The sequence below is a fragment of the Sitophilus oryzae genome, unplaced genomic scaffold, assembly GCF_002938485.1.
Source record: "Sitophilus oryzae breed Bouriz unplaced genomic scaffold, Soryzae_2.0 scaffold_1576_pilon_pilon, whole genome shotgun sequence".
In the NCBI taxonomy this organism is placed as follows: domain Eukaryota; kingdom Metazoa; phylum Arthropoda; class Insecta; order Coleoptera; family Curculionidae; genus Sitophilus; species Sitophilus oryzae.
This window is the reverse complement of record NW_022146254.1, coordinates 1,843,120-1,859,538: the sequence shown is the minus strand read 5'-3', so window position 1 is coordinate 1,859,538 and position 16,419 is coordinate 1,843,120. Positions and strand designations below refer to the sequence as shown.

The 16,419-nt window shown below is 30.9% G+C and overlaps 1 protein-coding gene across 47 annotated transcripts in view; it reads left to right on the top strand.

Annotated features, from left to right (window-relative positions):
- Nucleotides 1-267: 267 nt before the first annotated feature.
- LOC115879450 (myosin heavy chain, muscle) overlaps nucleotides 268-16,419 on the top strand; it is a 44,416-nt gene continuing 28,264 nt past the window's right edge. For 16 of the 47 annotated variants that reach the window (XM_030896304.1, XM_030896288.1, XM_030896300.1 and 13 more), the window contains exons 1-8: nucleotides 268-545; nucleotides 4,010-4,153; nucleotides 5,925-6,081; nucleotides 6,149-6,176; nucleotides 8,281-8,479; nucleotides 8,554-8,617; nucleotides 9,763-9,861; nucleotides 11,644-11,747. In XM_030896304.1, coding sequence (XP_030752164.1) covers nucleotides 345-545; nucleotides 4,010-4,153; nucleotides 5,925-6,081; nucleotides 6,149-6,176; nucleotides 8,281-8,479; nucleotides 8,554-8,617; nucleotides 9,763-9,861; nucleotides 11,644-11,747 — 996 coding nt within the window. In that variant the 5' untranslated portion in view covers nucleotides 268-344. Of the gene's footprint in view, nucleotides 546-3,815; nucleotides 3,960-4,009; nucleotides 4,154-5,924; nucleotides 6,082-6,148; nucleotides 6,177-8,280; nucleotides 8,480-8,553; nucleotides 8,618-9,762; nucleotides 9,862-11,290; nucleotides 11,395-11,643; nucleotides 11,748-15,276; nucleotides 15,381-16,419 lie in introns of all 47 variants that reach the window. The other 31 variants (XM_030896298.1, XM_030896312.1, XM_030896326.1 and 28 more) reach the window with 5 other exon arrangements.

Genomic DNA, 16,419 nt, shown 5'->3' with positions numbered 1-16,419 from the left:
TGTCAGATTGGACTTAGGGTGGCTGCAACGACCTCCCGTAATCCTACTGTTAAAACAAAACAATTGGTTTTTATATATAAAAACCAGCTGTCATGTTTAACCAGCGGGATTACGGGAGGTCGTTGCAGCCACCCTTAAAGGTGGCTAGATCCAGAAATATCTAGACCGCTGTGTGATTTTCTTTATTTGACAAGCACTATGCAATGCATCTTACACCGTTACAAGTGAACGGCTGAAAATTCTATTAGTCTTTAAATGTATTACAACTGTTCATTATCTATTGCAGGAAGGCTCTAGGGCTGTTTATACGTGTCTCGATAGCCCCTTCGTAACCGTCCGTCAAGATGCCTAAACCACCAGCGGCCCAGGAGGATGAGGATCCCACCCCATACCTCTTCGTTTCTTTGGAACAGAAACGTATAGACCAGACCAAGCCCTACGATGCCAAAAAATCATGCTGGGTACCGGACGACAAGGAGGGTTTCGTACTTGGTGAAATCAGGGGCACCAAGGGTGACCTCGTTACCGTTTTCGCCGGTGGAGAGGTACGTTTAGTATACCGATAGCTGCCATTGCAATTTACTATTCAAACATCTATCTACACAATACATGTGTTTACTATCATTAAATCCAAAGATACGGCATTATTCAGTGTTGAACATAAAAAGCAAATCTTATATTAGTTCCTATGTGATACCTTAAGTAACTATAAGTAAAGTGTTGGCATTGTATTTTGGTATATTTGACAGATTTGCACCTTTTGTATTTTGAACTAGTAGAACCAGGGCCGGCGGAAGGGAAATATTGAGACCGGGCGAATACCCTACCTGCCCCCCAAAAGTTAACATGTTAACATAACAACTAAGTGTATTTATGCTACTTTAACAATAAAATTTCACTTAAAGGTACTTCAAAATTCTTCTCTTCGTTCAATCTTAGTCCGCGGTTATTGTTTTTTCTATACCGGGTGCATCTTGAAAGTGACTCACCCCTATAACTCTTTTAATTTTTTCGATAAAATAGTATATGACATAAATTAGGATTGATTGACGTATTCAATTGTTTTTGATCACTTTCTGTTTCAACGAAAAACTATTGATTTTTAAATGGCACCGACGGAAGGTATATTTCTGGTTTATTCGATAGAAAATGACACTCTGAGTAGAATGACATATCATATGTCAACTTTTGACATTTTTGCTCAAAAAAATCGTATTTTAAATTTCAGTCTAGAGTGCCATGGCTGTGTTAAAAACACTAATTTTTAAACAAGGAGCTTTGGTAAAATAGATTTGATCGTCTAATGTTTCTCGTGTCTTGTCCTGGTGGGTTAAAAAATGCCCAAATCGTATTTTTAATCATATACCAACTTTTTCAAATGGAACAAGTGGCTCATTTGCATATTTGGAAAAAGAATTTTTTACGAATAATTTTGTACCAAACACTTGATATTTCGAGTCAAATTGTCATTATGAACCGTATGTTACAATTTCAAATAAACCATATTATGCGAAAATGTCAAAAGTTGACATATGATATGTCATTCTATTCAGATTGTCATTTTCTATCGCATAAAGTAGAAATATACCGAGGTTCACATTTAAAAATTAAAAATTTTACTAATTTCCGGTGAAAGAAGAAGTGATCAAAAACAATTGAATATACGTCAATTAATCTTAATTTATGTCGTATACTAACATACCAAATCTCGTTTTTTCATCTGAAAAAATAAACAAGTTATAAGAGTGAGCCAGTTTTGAGACGCACCCGGTATATAAATGATAAGTATAAGTGATCTTTGAAAACATTACTATTTAGTTGCAACCAATTGCATTATTTTTCTATAAGAATTTAAAAAAAAAGCTTCTTTCCTTTTTCACAATCAATTATTTCGTGCAGAATCAGTATAGGTATGATCAGATACAATTTTGTCGTCTTCAAAATGAGGATCAGCCAGTGTTTGAGATTTGAGATGCATTTATTTGTCTTGCTTTAATGAGAAATTTCTACGATTCTGTTACCATTTACCATGTAAAACTACATATTCTATCCAGGACAATCAAAATCACCAAAAGATTGATATTTTTCCCACTACTGTTAATAAATTAATGAGGCAAACTTACAAGCTTTTTTTTATAATGATGTCGGGATCCTATTTAGCTTCTTGCGAATTGAATATTTGTTTCATATAATTTTAGGGCAGATCAGCCATTAACAAATAAAGGGTGTGGGTAGTAGACAAAGTGCAATTTTGAGCGGTCAATCTAAAACTGTCAATTTTGCTGGCTCTTGACCCAAAACAGTTTATTGTTTGGAGAACATTTATAAAAACAAGAATTATAGAAAGGAAGGGTTATTTACACAAAGTTGATAGTTTTTCAGTTAGAAGTAAAATACCACAAACAATTTTTTTTTAAATATTTTAGTTGCTGGCGTGGCGCCCCTCACATTCGGCGCCCCGGGCAGTCGCCCGGGTCGCCCGGCCCTTCCGCCGGCCCTGAGTAGAACATTCATGAGAAAACAAATTATAGAGTTTTTAGTCAAGTTTTAGTACGTATTCAGTATGTGTTTTTTTAAACGAAATACCCTATACATTAGATGCGTGTTAGGTAGCACATTTTTTTCACACATGTATTTTTTAATGGCTTATGATATCTAATTAACAGTTATAACTGATAATCAGATATCAGTGATAACTTAAATATGCCAATATGCGTAAATCATCCCGTTGAAAAAAAGAAGCTCACGTCAATAAATATGTCATTTGAAAGTGTAAATAGTTTTGGCAATACAAAATTTAACTAAAACCCCTATAATTTGTTTTTTTAATAAATTTTCTAGTTCAAAAAATAAAAAAGTTATAGCCTATTAAAAGTATGACAAAAAAAAATTAATTATAATTAAATTATATTTATAATAATATTATATTATAAAAAATTATATTTAAAATTGTGGGTATTCGTCCGTATAAACCCAGAGAAAAATAAACAATTTACAATAATAAGCAACTATCTATATATAAGTTACAATTACAGAAAAAAAAATCATAATAATCATAAAGTTATTTTGTTATTAAACAATTCCCTTTTATTAAAAATCTGGTACTTACTGGTAGTACTAGCATATAATGTATTATTTATAATTTCTATGACTACTACTACTATTTCAAAAAATATTTACTTTTACTATAATATAAAATATAAATGTGTTATAGTATATCTATTTAATAAAAAAATAAAATAATGTATTTTAATAATACTAATAACTGCAACTAATATTTTTAGAATTTATGAAATTAGATACTACATCTATAGAACTAAAACAGCGAAATTTATAAAAATATGGATATATAAATTTAATGGCTAAATGAATCAAAATAGAATCTAAAAATGAATTTTAACAAATCACATATAAGTTTTCCTAAAACTTTAAAGAATATGTATGATATAGTTATTATTTTATTTCTCTCAGTAAATATTGGGTGTTTCGTTTTTGCGATTAGTTGACTCTTAGCATTTGCATTTTTAAAAAATATAAATGAAAAAATATATTAGGTTTTTGATAAAAATTATTAAAATTTATTACCCAACTCTGAAACAATTTGAACTTTTTTTTCTAAAATACAAAAACTACTTCAGTAAGAAGAAAATTTATTAAACATTATTATGGTTCTTATTAAATTTTTATTTTGTTTTCATCTAAATTAATTTATAAAAATACATAGTCAAAGTAAGTAATAAGAACTATAGTTTATATTTGAAGATATATTATTTTCATCACTGTCACATTAAATGTTTTAATGTTTTTGAGTATAGGAAAAACCCTTTAAGAAAGAATTAGTATACCAAGTGAACCCTCCCAAATACGAAAAAGTCGAAGACATGGCCGACTTGACCTATCTAAACGACGCCGCAGTATTACACAATTTGAAACAGCGTTACTACGCCAAACTCATCTACGTAAGTACCATTACCGCCTTACTAATATTTCCTTTTTATTCGAAAAATAGGAAAAGAACTTCAAGAAAGAACAGGTGACTCAAGTCAACCCTCCAAAGTACGAAAAAGCCGAAGATATGTCCAACTTGACATATCTTAATGATGCTTCCGTATTGCACAACTTGAAACAACGTTATTATGCCAAGCTTATCTATGTAAGTTCGAAGTGGGCCAGTATGTGCCACGATCCTGTGCAACGTCATCTTGGTAACAACGGCATTACACCGACCAATGACAGAGCATTGAACTTGTTTGGGATTCTGCGGTTTACGTACAGAATTGCTCATGTATCCATCATTATCTAGGCAAATACCTTTTAAAAACAAAATATGGTAATGGTAGCTTCAGATTTTTTTTGCAAGAAGTGCAAGAATCACATTTACAATTTCCAAACACTTTTTGGTATTACTAAAAAAACTTATCACCAAAAAACAAAATCAATAGTACATAAATTCCAAAATTTGCCAAGCCTAAGATTTGTTTGTCATTCAAGATTGTCCGTCCAAATACTTGTCGGTGAACTTAATCAATTCAAAATTATCTTACCTTAAAAAAATTAACGAGTGGAAACAAACCCCACGTTGGGCGCCAAAATTTTTAACGTGATTTTTTTGCAACCGGATATTTTTATGAATAGTAGGCTGTCGTTATAAATATTGGCACTCAGTGAGGTTTATATTTTATTATATAAAAATTAAATTAAAAATATATAACCTGTATCTATATATTTTCTTAGACAATAAAACAATCTAAGTGCAAGGACCACATAGCTTTACAATCTCCAAAACCTTTTTGGTATTACTAAAAAAGCTTATCACCAAAAAACAAAATTAATAATATATAAATTCATTTAAAAAAGAAGAATGATTAGTACAATACTAATGTTGATACATATCTGAGATCCTTTTCATTCAAATATTATTATAAATACCCTCTACCATGGATAATAATCCAATATTTTCGGTATTCATTGTTAGCAATTTTATTCTAGGTATAACATAATGATTTATATATTGAGCAATTCTGTATATCCTCTTGTATACTAACAAATATTCGTTTTCCAATACTTCAAAATGGAATACCATAGTCAAATGGCCCTATTATTTGTCTATTCCTGTAATTAATCCTGGATATTTAAAGCCTTCAAATCAGTTTTAAACTGGCTTAGGCATTTATACTATTTAATGTCGTTTTTTATATTTTATATGTATTTACCAATTATTTAAATAACATACACAAAATACGAATTAGAATGACAACCTTCATCAATTTTCAGTGCAAAAACTAATATTGTGTATGATTATTTAAATATATATGTAAATATTTTTTTTTGTACAAGTACCACCAGCTACACCCATGGTACTTGTTTTTTATGTGTTTTTTTTTGTTGCACCCATATTATTAATGGGTATTGCAACAGTACTACCTGAGAACTTGTATTTTATGTTAAACCATCTACTTTTTATTTACGAATTATTAAAATAAAATATACAAAACAAAGGCAGTACAGCAAATTTTTATATAATTTTTATGTCCTGCAATTCGTACTGTATAGTTTATTTAAATAATTATAAATAATAAACAAGTTCCACTATATAACTTGACATTTTTGGAACTTGTTTTTATTTGATTTTTTTCATGTTACACCCATACTATTAACGTACAGGGTACACAAAGATATTTTTTGCTATCTAGAACCATTTAAAGTTAGCAAAAAGTATCTTAAAATTTAATATTTGCATTGAATAGCAAGACTAAGAAAGGTTCATATAAAGCACGAGCTTTCAAAATATTTTCAATGGCGTCGCTTCTGTCTTGACTCCTTTCTTAATTATTTTATTCAATGGATATTGGAGAGATAATGTTCTCTGGATTATTCTGTCTTGATTTGATATACTAACAGACAAATAACCATGATATTTTCAGACTTATTCCGGTCTTTTCTGCGTTGCCATCAATCCCTACAAACGTTTCCCCGTATACACAAACCGTTGTGCCAAATTGTACCGTGGTAAGAGGCGTAATGAAGTACCACCCCACATTTTCGCCATTTCTGACGGTGCCTACGTAAACATGTTGACCAGTAAGTACTTTAAAGCGAAAATTTAATTTTTTTTTGAAAATTAATCCTTTTATTTTTATCTTTACAGACCATGAAAATCAATCTATGTTGATCACGTAAGTATCTAAAAACAATTATTAAATTAAAATGAATGTCTGCTGCAATCAATATCATTAAAACTAATTATTTTTTCAATATTGGATTCGTTGACTAAATTCAATATTTTCCAAATTTTTGTCTACGCATTTTAAAAAGATGTACGGACAACGGGCACCTTGAAATTTTGATGTATTTTAAAGTTTTATATGTTGTGTTTTAGTGGACCGATTTTTATGACTTTTTAAGAAATTTGTAGCTAAATTATTTGATTTTTTAGTATCTTTTTCTAAATTAAAAATGAAAGTTCCCAACTGTCAATCGGTGGCGGATACAGAGGGGGGTCCATGGGGCTAAATCCCCCCTTAGAATCTCAAGCTTTTGGGTTAAAAATGGCGCCCTAAAAAACATATTCAAAATTACTTTTTATTTGGGACCCCTCTAAAATGAATTCCTGTATCCGCCTCTGCTGTCAATTATAGGAGGGAATTTTTTTTCAAATCTCAATACATACAAAATGTTAATATTTTTGTGAAAATTTGCAACACCCTGTGGAGTACGTAAACAAAGCAAAAAATGTAACAATTATTTTATCGTCTAGGTGTATATTTTATCGATAGTTTGTTTTTTGATTCATCTCAATAACTGTATTTCTTTTGAAGATATTCGCTTTTGAAGACAAAACTAACATTTTTTCATATTTTTTATATTAAACCCATGCCTTTGCGTTTGGTGCTAGTCAGCAGACCTACGAAATAGTGTTTATGATTTATGCAATGTCACTGTCTTTGAAAAATCATATTATTATTGTCTGTTGGGCAGTTACTCTAGCAGATATGGTTTTAAGTCCAAAAGTTGATCTTTACCATGATCAATTAAAGCAGCAATAGCCGATACTTTAGAACTTAGAACCATCTCTACTAGAAGTACGAGAGCTAGCAACGTCGGAAAAACAAGTATTTTAAGACGTCTGAGTCTTTGATACATCTTTTACTATGCTCTCTAGAACAGCATACGGCCCGTCTGGTTGCCGGTAAACGTTGCGTTCCCTACTGCGCATTGAAAGAAGATCCTATCTATCATATATATTTTTATTAGTCCTTTAAATTCTAGAATTGAATATAAATCGAACATGTCTCCATAGCGCAGTGCGTAGAGTTTCCGACCACGAACCGAAGATTCAGAATTCAAATCCGGGTCAGGTCAAAGACTTTTTTATTTTTATTTTCGTTTATATTCTGATAGTAAAGTATTAAATATTTCTTTTTTTTTTAATTACCAGAATTATTTAATACTTTACTATCAGAATATAAACGAAAATAAAATAAAAAAAGACATGTTTGATTTATATCCAATACTAGAATTTATAGGACTGAATTAATAAAAAATATAGGATCTTCTTCCGATGCGCAGTAGTAAACGCAACGGGTACCGGCAGCCAGACGGGCCGCATGCTGTTCCAGAGAGCATAGTAAAAGATATATCAAAGAGCCAGACGTCTTAAAATACTTTCTCGAAAACGTTGCTAGCTCTTAGACTATAGAGTATACGTCAATAAACAATAATAATATGACTTTTCAATGATAGTGACATTACAAAAACAATATACACTATAAGTATGTTGTTGAGGACCCAAAATCAATGCTAAAATTGCTGTAAATCGTTACTGTCTTATTCAAAAGCGAATACCGCCAATAAAAATAAAGCTATTGAGATGAATAACAAAAAAAAACGGAAAAAGACGTACCTAGATGACAAAACGATTTTTAAATTCCTTACATTCCACAGGCTGTTTGAAACTTTCACCAAAATATCAACATTTTGTTTTCCCTCGTATAATTGACAGATAGAAAGTTTCATTTTTAATTTAGAAGGAGATACTAAAAAGTCAAACTATTTAGCAACAAATTTCCTAAAAAATCATCAAAATCGGCTCACTAGAACAAAATATATTAAACTTTAAAATGCATCAATATTTAAAGTGCCCCGTTTTTCGTGCCGCTGAATCTAGAATGTGATCAGAAAGATTTACTGGTGAACTGGTCAGCAAATCTGATGACAATAAAATTAACTCTAAGCATTTTTCTTAAAACTGATATGCTAACAAACGTATTTGGTACTTAGTGGTGAATCTGGTGCCGGAAAAACTGAAAACACGAAAAAGGTAATTGCGTACTTCGCCACCGTCGGTGCTTCCACCAAGAAACCAACTGAAGAACAACAGAAGAAAGGTACCCTGGAAGATCAGGTCGTACAAACTAACCCTGTACTTGAAGCCTTCGGTAACGCCAAGACTGTGCGTAACGACAACTCTTCCCGTTTCGTAAGTATATGTCCACCTTTAGGAAATTCTAAGAAGTATATTATGGAAATATAACAATATTTGTCCTTGTCTAGGGTAAATTCATCCGTATTCACTTCGGTCCCACTGGTAAATTGGCTGGTGCTGATATCGAAACTTGTAAGTATTAATCTTAGATTAAATATAGAAAAGATACAGCATACCTAAAGTCATTATGACAGAGAGTACGTTATTCAGACTGTCTACCCAAGATTTCTCCGTCATTCAACATTGTCCGTCCAAATATTGGTCGGTTGAATTTAATCAATTCAAATGTATGAGTGGAAGCAAACCCCACGTTGGGCGCCAAAATTTAAACCGCAATTTTTTTGTAACGGTACACTTTTGTGAATAGTTAGCTATCGTTATAAATATTGGCATCCCGTTATAAATTTTAGGTGATTCTTGTTTTATGATACAAAATTAGATATAAAATGGGTGGAGGTGTTAGCATTTTTCTTTATTTGTCTTCGGGGACTAATGCTTATACAGAAAGGACATCATTTCATTGATTAATAAATTTTAGACAGGTTCAGTAAAGACACAATTGGAGTTGAGAAGTCAATCAGTGTAAGTTAATCACCAATTTTATTGAGATCAGATTTAAAACAGGGTTTAAAAAAATAAAAGTCAATTTGTATGACTTTTTCTCGTCAGCATCTTCCCTAAGATTAAAGGAAGAACGACATTTTTTTTTAATTCTGTTTTTTAAACCTCATTATTTCAATGCAATTTGTGATTGACTTTCACTGATTGACTTCTGAACCCTCCAATTATCTCTACTAAAAATGTTTGACAAACGTATTATTTGTTAAAAAATTGTTGGCGAATATTTTGTTAAAACAGTAAGAGATAATATATTCTTAAATTTGTTTTAATTAAAAAAATTGCCATATTTTTTTAAGTTTAGCCCAAATAAATGTCTGCTGAAGGTCATTCAAAATTCAAACTTTTTATAGAAAAATTACATAATGCTGATGATAATTCTTGAAAAATGTTGTTCTTCCTTCTTGAAAAATGTTCATTAGCTAATTTAAAATCTGATCACTTTAAACATACCTGGTTTAAAATGCCCGAAAATTAAACATAAGAAATGTTTCTTTATGGCTAGACTATTGTATTGGTAGACGTGTTTTCATAAACAAAAGCACACAAAATTTTGAATGCTATTGCGATAGCGTGCTGTATCTTTTAGTATATTTAATCTGAGGTTTTAAACATCTCAAAACCTGTCCTTTGTTTCTAAAATATTCTTTTTCTAACAGATCTGCTGGAGAAGGCCCGTGTCATCTCCCAACAATCTCTTGAAAGATCCTACCACATTTTCTACCAGATCATGTCTGGTGCCGTTAAAGGAATTAAGGGTAAGTAACTCATTTTATTCCAAACCCCCACAAATATTCGAAGAAAAAATACAGTTTTACACATAAAATAAATTACGCAAATTTACTTTAGACCTGTGTTGTTTATCAAACGACATCAAGGACTACTATTATGTGGCCCAAGGAAAACTCACAATCCCCAACGTCGATGATGCGGAGGAGCTCACTCTTACAGATGTAAGGGGACAAGGATTGTCCCGTTCTATTTACATTTTTGATTTTTTCTGATCCCCCACAATCTGATAGAATTCAGAATTTAAAACAATAGATGCTTTCGACTTGAATAATGGTTTGGAGCTTATTCCATTTTTTCCAAACTGGACCGATTTTGATGATTTTTAGGCAATTTGTAGCTCAATTATTTGAGTTTTTAGGCAAACAATCTTTCTTCCTAAATTAAAAATGAAAGTTTCCATTTGTCAATTATACGAAAACAAAATGTGTTAATATTTTGGTGAAAGCTTTAAACGCCCTGTGGAATATATTAACAAACCATTGAATTTAAAAAGTGTTTTATCATCTAGGTACATTTCTTTCCGATAGTTTATTTTTTTATTGGAGATATTCGCTTTTGAATAAGACAGTAACAATTTACAGCAATATTTGCAGTTAAAGCATGTCTTTCCTTTTGAGTCCTCGTGAACACACTTATAAAATAGTGTTTATTGTTTTTGTAATACTACTGTCATTGAAAAGTTAAATTATTATTGTTTATTGGCGTTTGCTCCAGTAGAGATGATTTTAAGTTCTATTGCTGCGTTAATTGATCATGATAGAGATCAAGTTTTTGACTTAAAACCATCTCTGCTAGAGTAATTGCCCAACAGACAATAAAACTATGAGTTTTCAAAGACAGGCATTACATAAATCATGCACACTATTTTATAATTCTAGTTGTTGACTAGAAGCAAAGGCAAAGATATGGTTTTAATGTAAAAATAAGAGAGAAAGACGATGAGAACTGTCTTCAAAAGTGATTTTTTTTTCAAAAAAATGAAGCTATTGAGATGAACCAAAGATACATCTAGATGATAATATTATTTTTAAATTTCTTCTTTCTTTTTTTTTCCTCGTATAATTGAAGGATGGCAACATTCATTTTTAATCTAGAAAGAGATATTAAAAAGTCAAATAATTTAGCTACAAATTGCTTAAAAAATCATCAAAATTGGTCCACTAGAACACACTATATAAAACAAAAATATTAAAGGCAATTGTCAAGTCGAAAGCAGCTAAATATATTATGACCCACCATATACAAGTGACGTTGATGCACATACATGCGATTTTTTGTCTGTCCATTGTTATTCTTTCTTATATATAGTTCAGCACAGAATCAACTGAATATACACTGCAACCAGAGACCCCAGTCCACGTTTTAACGTTGTCCTTTGTCTATTTGTTTTTATAGATATGTGTTTGTTGTCGAACGATATCATGGAATACAACTATGTGTCTCAGGGCAAAACCACCATTCCCAATGTGGACGATGGTGAAGAATGTAGATTGACAGATGTAAGCGGCCGAAAGATCAAGCTCGCCCATTTTTTATTTATTTAATGTGATTTTGACCCCTTTCCCCTACAAGCCTGCGATTGAGTCTTATCTGTGATTCCCCCGAATTCATAAATCTCTAAGAGCTGGAGATACTGAATGAATATGTATTGAATAACGGTGTGACCCCCTTTTGTAGTGATATAGTTTTAAGCCCACGGGAAATTCGTTCTATACAAACGAATCCTGTACGTGTTCCTTTTTTTCTAGATCTTTGTCTGTTGTCTAATAACATCTCAGAGTACAACTTTGTGGCTCAAGGAAAAACCACAATTCCAAATGTCGATGACGGCGAAGAGTTGAGATTGACTGATGTAAGCGAATCGGCTGATCGGTCATCGCGCATCAGTTTTTGATTGTATATGTGTTTGTTTTGATCCCATTCTATCAGCCGGACTGAGTTTACACGTCAATACTTCAGTGTACTACTTAGTAATCATTGTTTAGCTGACAAAAAGTAGATTTTATCCAAACTAATTAATAGTTATTTAATAAATTTCTTTTTTAGTACAGTTTTTAGTACTTAACTTCCGTCCCCGAAAATGTGTGCACGAAATGTTTTTTTTTATTGTTTAAGATGGATTAAATTAAGGTAATGCTTTTAGTTTTTGCTTGTATAAAAGCGAAAAATTAATTTGTGTCACTGGGTGTACTTGTCATATTTTAAATTTCTTATTAAAAGTGTCAAAAATTGACCTTTGTAATTAATATGTTGACCAATGTTTTTTGAAAAAGCTGTTTAGATTCACATTTTTTTTCTGTCTTTAACATTTTGTAACTGAACTATATTTCTTATATTTTGTCTATTTCTTGAATATTTTAGTACTACTACTTAATATATTATTCACTTTTACTTAATAATTACTTGTTTGTCCCAAGTACGTACTTTTTTATGTAAAAGTTTTTTATTTATAATAGTTTGTACAAAAAACAGTAGATTTATTAAATTTCGATGATATACAGGGTGGTCCAAACCGTATTCCGGAAACTTCGGCAGCATATTCTGCAGATAAAAATAAGTAAAAAAGTTCTTATAAATGTATGTCCTAAAATGATTAGGTTCGGAGATACAGGGTGTAGAAGTTTCATTTTTATTTCGATTTTCTCCAAATAATTTCTGAAGTAACGTCAATATTTGGATGAAAATTGGTGTCTGGGAGTTTTTTGACATGAGAAATTTGATTTTGATGTCAATATAACTCCTACTTGTAGAGGGCGCCACCTACATATTTTTTAACTGGTTTGAAAAGTAATAACTTTCAAACCAAACCAAACCAAACCGTACCTGTATAAAACTACTTAGTAAAAAAATATACATTCACAACTTTTTTTACATAAAAAAGGTCTCTTGGTAAAAATCGCTATGAGTAATGGTTCTCGAGATATTTGGAATCGAAATTATCATGTTGACTCTGTTGACTACGTTAACATGCTGACTAAATAGTTATTAGACTGAAATCATAAATTTCAAATCTTTATGTGCCAAAAGTTCAAGAGAAACTGTTTAATCATCATTTTTTCGCAAAAAAAATTATGATTAATTTAAAAAACATAAAAATGTATTATTTCAGTCAAATAACTCGTGGGCGTACAGCGAAAATCCACTAAGTCACATTTTTGGTTGAATTGGATTAAACACACGACTTTAATACTCAGCGTGTGCTTATTTTTTTGTCAATAATGACATGTATTGACTATTTCCATTCTAAATATCTTGAGAACGGTTGTTCATAGCGATTTTTACCAAGAGACATTTTTTACGTAAAAAGTCGTGGAAATGTATATTTTTTTAGTTAGTAGTTTTATACAGGTACAGACGAAAAGTTATTACTTTTCAAAACAGTCAAAACGCATGTAGGTGGCGCCCCCTACAAATAAGAGTCATTTTGACATCAAAATCAAATTTATCGTGTCACAAAACTTCTAGGCACCAATTTTCATCCAAATATTGACGTTGCTTCAGAAATTATTTAGAAAAAAATCGAAATAAAAATGAAAATTCTACACCCTGTATCTCCGAAACTAAACATTTCAGGACATACATTTTATACGAACTTTTTTACTTATTTTTATCTGCAGAATGTGCTGCCGAAGTTTCCGGAATACAGTTCGGACCACCCTGTATAATGAATTGATATACCGGGTACGTTTCAAATGTGGGTCACCCCTATAACTTTTTTATTTTTTCAGATAAAAAACGAGATTTGATACATACCTCATCAACTAACATTATAAATTAGGATTGATTGACGTTCATTTCTTTTCGGCCAGTTCCTGTTTCACCGGAAATGACTACAACTTTTGATTTTTAAATGATATCCTAGGTATTTGTTTACTTTATTCTAGAAAAATGATGACTCTGAATAGAATGGCATGTCATATGTCAACTTTTGACATATTCAATTAAAAAAATAGTATTTTAAATTTCAATTTAGAGTGCCAGGGTCATAAATGTAACGACAATTTGACTCGAAATATCAAATGTGTGGTACCAATTTTCCCAAATATTCTCGTCACCCCAAGTCACCCTCGATTCATTGAAAAAATTGAGATATGATTAAAAATACTATTTGGGCAACTTTTAACGGGCCAGGATAAGACACAAAAAACATTAGACGATCAAATCTATTTTTCCAAGGCTCCTTGATTAAAAATTAGAAATGTTAACACAGCCATTGTACTCTAGATTGAAATTTAGAATACGATTTCGTATTAAGCGACATATAATATGTCATTCTTTTTAAAGTGTCATTTTCTATCAAATGAAGTAAAAAAATATCGAGAGCGCCGTTTAAAAATCAAAATTTGTAGTCATTTCCGGTGAGACAGGAAGTGGCCAAAAACAACTAAATACGTCAAAAAACCTTAATTTATGTCCTATACTAACATTCCAAATCTCGTTTTTTTATCTGAGAAAATAAAAAAGTTATGGGGGTGGTATAAAAACTCAAATATAAATAATAATAACATTTGCATAACATAAAGCAGACTCTTGGGTTTTCAAGTACAAAATCAAAATATTTGTGAAGATAGTCCAAAAAATATGTCAGATTATTAAATATTTTTCCATCGATATATAGAAATTAATATACAAGTATTGATCAAAATATTTGAAAAATTGTTAAATGATAGGAATTATTGTAAAGTGACAAAATAAGGAAGGTTGATAACAAATGTGAAAGTGAAAATTGTTTCAAATACAATTTGTCAAGTTTAAAAAAGGACTTTTCGATATGTCATATTATAAAAAAATGTAAAACAAGTAGTGCAACTATGCCGTTATAATTGTTTTAAATTTTCGTTTCTAGAAAAGCAAAAACTAGAGTTACCCAATCTCATCTGTCATTAATATTAAAAAAGGCCATTAATGCAGACGTTTTTTGTTTGGTTACTTATCAATCTATTCCAATTAAAATAACCAATTTTATTGGAATTACTTGGACTAATATTTAAACCAAAAATAAAAAAAAACCAAATTAATAAAATATCTTTTGTCAAATTTTGATAAAATCTTTGTTTTTGTCAGCTTTAACGTATCCCATAAGTTTTATTTATGTTTGGGCAAGTCGAAATATGACATTCGATTCCCATACAAATGTTTCATAATTTTCCTCTTCAATTTGCAAACTTTAATTTACACCGTTTGTTTAAATACCTATGATTGTTTTGTATGTTTTGTATGTAAATTAAGGTTTGTAAAACAGTATTTTTCATCAAAAAAAGTTCCAAAAACGAACTATTGATGTTTAAGAAATGACATCAAAATATGTATCTAACTATATACAAGTATCCAATACTTCAATACTTGTTACTGCCTCTTTTAAAACAAAACCTTTCCCGTAGACATATGTTTGCTATCTAACGACATTATGGATTATCATTTCGTGTCGCAAGGAAAAACTAAAATTCCGTCTGTTGACGATGGAGAAGAGATGACTATAACAGACGTAAGTCTATCTCAATTAATCCTGCACGAATCTCACTGATAATAACACTACACTCGCTTTATTTTAGGTATATTCATTTCAGCCGCTATATTATTTACTTGCATTTTCCTAGTTATTTTTATTTATTGTTTGCAGCTTCTCGTGGTGACAAGAATGCCTAGATGTATACAGCACTATTCTAACATAAGTTTTCCAGAAACTTTTTGCTAATTAATATACATACTTTATTTTATCTATTACTTAATCTAAAATAAAGTAACATCTTTTATATGCTCACCGGCACGAAAAACGGGATAAAATATTGATGTATTTTAAAGTTTAATATATCTTTTCTTTTTTTAAAAAAACAGGCGGTGTAAAAGTTTAAGGCTCTTGCTCTGATGAAGTTAATTATTTTGACACACATAACTTCCTTCAGAAATGTAGGTAAAGTCCGTGAAGTCAAGGCTTATCGATGTAAGATACAATGAGTTATTATGACATGAGGGATCCCTTTCTTGACCAAAGGCGCGAAACCAGACGTATTACCAAGCATTGCGGGAGCTCCATCGGTGCAGATACTACCAAGTTTAGTCTTCCAGTCTATATTTTGTTCGGTGAAAAACCTTTTTGTCATTTCAAAAACATCTGAACATAACCTATTATTTTTTTTTAAAACTATTTAGCATTTCATTAAAAAATACACAATTTTTGTTTGAAACTATGTTTGAATCGGGATGTGGTATGGGCTTTACTGGCTTTACTTTATAAAAAAAATCGGACTGAAGATCTCAAACCAAAATCCTGACAGAGTTTTTTCAGAACGCTCTCACTGGGTTACCTTTTGTGGTGTATGTAGCTTTTATTTTAGATTTACAAAAAAACTGAGTGGTACAAGGTACAATTTGTATTGTTATGTAAGTTATTGTACAAATGGTAAAATATTTAGTGTCTATGAATTTTTATCATGATAACAGCCTCAAAACGGCCCACACATTATACGATTTATCGTACTGCAGATTGTACAACACAAATTTGATTCGACCGTTTGAACGACATA